We start from the raw sequence: 4439 nt of genomic DNA, 5'->3' as shown, positions 1-4439 counted from the left end.
ATGAAGCAAAACTTCTCTCCTGGCTTAGTACAATAACATTGTATTTTTGCTGGGTGTAAACTGTAATGGTGTATCATTACCCTCAACGTGGCCCCCCAAAAACATTCTGCATTCACCACTGGTGGGGCCTCTTTCTTTTTTGAAAGAGAAAGAAAAAAAAGATGATTCAATCCATCAAGCCTGTGAGTGTTTTGGAATGAACTTGTGAAATGAAACAGTAAACTTACCATTTACCAATCAGTGAGAAAATAATAAGTAAATCAGAAGTTGGAAGTGGATAAAAAAAATTAAAAAAACAAAAACAAAAAAAGTAGTGCTATTTAGATGAATAATAACACCCATTTGAAGATGCTATATTGCCATTAAAGTAACAGGTTCTAGTTCAGAACTTTAGTTCACTAATTTACTGAAAAGGATAAGAAGTAGCCTGGAAATTTGGCATATGCGAAATGATCCTTTAATAATCAGAATTTATAGCCATCCAGATCTCTGAATCAGAGTAGCAGAGCCCACTCAGCTGAGAGATGAAAACACTGAGACACAACTAACACCAAAGGCAAGGCTTACCATAACTAATTCAATGCACCTTTTAGGCTTTTAGCATCATAAACATTCCTCTACATGAAGAAATAATTTTCCTACAAATATTCACAATCATATTCCAACTACTAACCAGCTTTTCTTCCTATTCATTGAAACTTAAAACTTATCAAAATAAACATCATAAGAAACTCCCAAAATAAAAATAAAAAAGATGGGAAATCTTCTTCTTCTTTTTTTTCCCCCAAACTCCCCCTCAAAAAATAAAAAAAGGAATAATATAAAAAAGTAAAAAATTAAAAAAAGAAAAAATTGAAGCAAGTTCAAGTGGTCTGGTCTGGGAGCAAGCTAGAGGGTACTAATAATATCCATATTATCAACCCCCAAGCTTGGTCTTTTCCTTGTCCAACCTCTCAAAGAAAGTAGAAAGAGCTCTCAAGGCTTTGACTTGGTACTGCAAAGCCATTATATAACCAGCAGTCTCTTCGAAGAGATTGTCCACACCAAGTGACTCACCTCCAGGCACTATCCTCTGCAATGCTTCAATCTTTCTCTCCACCTCTGCCTTCTCATCATCATCATCTTCACACACAATAACCTCATCACCACCACCACCAACACCAACTGCACGATCCAAGTGTTCCTTGTCCTGAGACTTCATCACCATGTCTTGTCCTCGCTTTCTTCTGGTACTTCTTCTGTGCTTTGTCGTCTCAAGCTGCTTCTTCTTACTCGTTTGAAAACTGGGTAGAGCCTCATGCACTGCTCCTGCATGACCCATCTCTAGAAATGTAGTGGGTGTGGGTCTTTGGGTTTCGTGAGTATTTTCCATGGATATGATGCTCAGGGCTGAGCTCATATACAGAGAGAGAGACACAGAGAGAGAGAGAGAGAGAGAGAGGGTTATGAGTATGAGACTGTGTGTATGAAGAGAAGTGAAGTGAAGAGAGGAGGGGAGAGTTAAATTATTGTTGAGCTCAAGAAGTGAAATGTCAAATGACAACGAAGCAGGGCCCACTTTTTTTGGCTTCCCCAAGCCCTAGTTTTGTATTGGACTGCGCTCGTGATTTCACGCTCTCATTGCATCGCGTCCTCATGGACATTGTAGCTCTAGTCAATTAGCCCCAAAAAAAATTGTAACTCTAGTCTAGAACTTTAGATTTTTTATTTATTTTTTTATTTATTGAATTCATCTTTGCATTCGGAGGGTTTAAAGAAATAAGTAGTTTCAACATTATAGTGGGTTGTTAATTTTTATAATGTACTCCTGAAATCCTGAATTATATTCTCTCCCTATAATGTAAGGGTGGGTCTCACTCGCTATAAAACCCACCCTATATGAAAGGACGGAAATATATCTTCAGAATATATAATATTATCTTATTATGGTGAACTTGTCACACTCTTGAAAAGAATATAAAATTAAAAACATTACAATTTAAAAGTGTGGATTGTGTAGCACGTTTTGCTAGAAATGTAATTAATGATATTGTATGGATGGAATACTCTCCTCCTTTAGCAATGAAAACTTTGTATTATGACTCTTTAATATTTCAATAAATAAATATCTATCCCTTTTCCAAAAAAAAAAAAAAAAAATTGTGAGTCGTGTAGTATACGTGTTACTTTAAATAAAATAGAATGGAAAAAAAAATACATGCAATTTTATATTAAATAGAATGGAAAAAAAATACACGTGACTTTAGATTAAATAGAATGGAAACAAAAATGTGATCAGCTTTTATTATTTTATTGAGAATTTATAATCAACCACAAAATTTTTAATCCAAGACTTTGTTATTGATGTTGTACATATATAGAATAGATAAAATTATTTGATGAAAATAAGTTATGCATGCCAAGAAAGAAAACTAAGCTCAACCATACAACTTTTTTTTTCCTTTTAATTTGAGATTATCCCGTGATTCTACATGACAATTCATTTAAGATCATACAATTTTTTCTCTTTAAAAGATATAAATGTAGGAGTAACTCATAATACACACACACACACACACACACATATATATATATATATTTTTACAATATATCACATTTTTAATTTGTAGATATGTCATAACAATTGTAATGATAGTGATAGAAATATTTTATTTTGGTATGGTGAGAAATGTACATAAAATTTTCTTACCTTTAATTTCATTAAATCATAAATCTGTTTACATAAATATCACAAGGAAAATGTTAAAAATATTACAAATTTTACTACATAAATTATATAAATTAATCCGGTGATTTCAGGCTTTCAACAACATAATAAATTAATGTTTAAATTTTTCTTTCCTATAATTGACGACACATCAATTCATAAAGATAATATAAATAAATTTATAGCATCCCTCCCAATAAAAAACAATTAAAATTATAGCATCCCTAACATCTCTCATATCATAATACATATTGCATTCATTATATTATCAATTCTCCAATGACATATATAATATTTGAATAAACTAATATTTATGATGTACCATAATTGTAGTAAATGAAGTGTGTTAATAAGTTACTTTCATAAGATAGCTCAATCATTTTCTTCCCTTTTTTTTCAAAAAATAAAATCTTATGGCCTTTGGTTAAAGATAAAAATTGGGATTAAAAGCATGAAATAAATTTAAAAATGAATAAATATTTAAAAAATATATGAATTGAGAATTTTAATTGCGATTAAATTAAGAACATCCATAATATAGTACAAATCAAATTATTTACAAAGTTACCCTTTTGTGGGTATTTCTTTGCCCCTTGTGGTAGTTTTTATCCCCTCCACCATTTTGTGGGTTGTTTGTCACCTATAATGGGGTTCTTGAGTTTTTATATTAGATCTAGTGTTTCCCTAAGTATTTTTTTTTCCCTAAGCTACTAATGCCTTCAAATGGATTCTTAAAAAGTAAGGATGTAATGTTTGTTCAACTCTGTACTATTGTTTGGTTTAAACACACTTCTCTTATATTTACGTTTTTAAAATTATAGATTGATTAGTCATCTCAAATTATATTATTTTTCTTTATTTTTTTTCTTATAACTATTTTTTATAGTAATAAAATTCTACTATTCTCTTAAAATTGAAAAAAGAAAAAGGTGGTTCAAAAGAAGAAAAAGAAAAAGGTACTACTGATCCTTAGCAAGATGATTTTTCTTTTTATTTTATTTTTAATTTCTTTTCAAATTAAAATAGATCATAGGTTTTGAAAAACATGAATGAAGGGGAGGGTAGGCAATAGTAGGACGCGCAGTAAAGAGCAAGTGTAATTAAAAGCTGTGGATAGATATAGATAGGTTGTGAAGACTAAAGAGAAAGAGAGATAGATGGGCCCACAACCACAAAACAAAGGGAGAGAGAGAGAGAGAGAGAGAGAGAGAGGAGAGCACATGCACATGTGATCACATGATTTTCTTGAACCTAACACCACCCATGTGCCTCCCCACTCCCGACCTCTCTTTCCTATGATCTTCATCACCACCCTTCGCATGGTTGCCACGTGTATTTCCAACATGGACCCACCTTGAGCCCCACAAAAAACATTTACATTACAATTATCAATTTACAAAACCCCCCACCCTTCTTTTTTTTATACTATTTTTTCTTTTTCTTTTTTTCTCTATGGTGAATAATGTAGTAAAAAGAATACTGCAAACACAATTATTTTCACACTAAATTTCATAACTTGTTAACTTGTAAAATCATAAGTGGTCAACGAAACGACGAGTCCATATAAGTAGAAAGCGTTATCATTAACAGTTGTGCAAACTGCAAAAATTGAGTATATGATTAAATGCACTTACAAAATTATTATATAAGAAAAAATTAGGGAGGTAATAAAGGAAGGGAGTAATTTAATATTGTAATGTAATGTGATGGGTAAGGAAGTGGGGTTGTTTCC

The 4439-nt window shown here is 31.7% G+C and overlaps 1 protein-coding gene across 1 annotated transcript; it reads right to left on the bottom strand.

The window, feature by feature from the left end:
* Window positions 1-545: 545 nt before the first annotated feature.
* LOC142638785 (uncharacterized) lies at window positions 546-1519 on the bottom strand. The gene has a single exon (XM_075812847.1). It carries the CDS (start codon window positions 1397-1399, stop codon window positions 917-919), a length of 483 nt encoding a protein of 160 aa, XP_075668962.1. The 5' UTR covers window positions 1400-1519; the 3' UTR covers window positions 546-916.
* Between the last annotated feature and the right edge of the window lie 2920 nt (window positions 1520-4439).

This window comes from Castanea sativa, chromosome 6 (assembly GCF_040712315.1).
Source record: "Castanea sativa cultivar Marrone di Chiusa Pesio chromosome 6, ASM4071231v1".
In the NCBI taxonomy this organism is placed as follows: Eukaryota; Viridiplantae; Streptophyta; class Magnoliopsida; order Fagales; family Fagaceae; genus Castanea; species Castanea sativa.
Note: the sequence above shows the minus strand (reverse complement) of the source record. Positions and strands in the feature narration are given on the sequence as shown.

Excerpts from the sequence above, each read along its gene's own strand:
- LOC142638785 (XM_075812847.1), bottom strand. The coding sequence starts at position 1,399 with ATGAGCTCAGCCCTGAGCATCATATCCATGGAAAATACTCACGAAACC.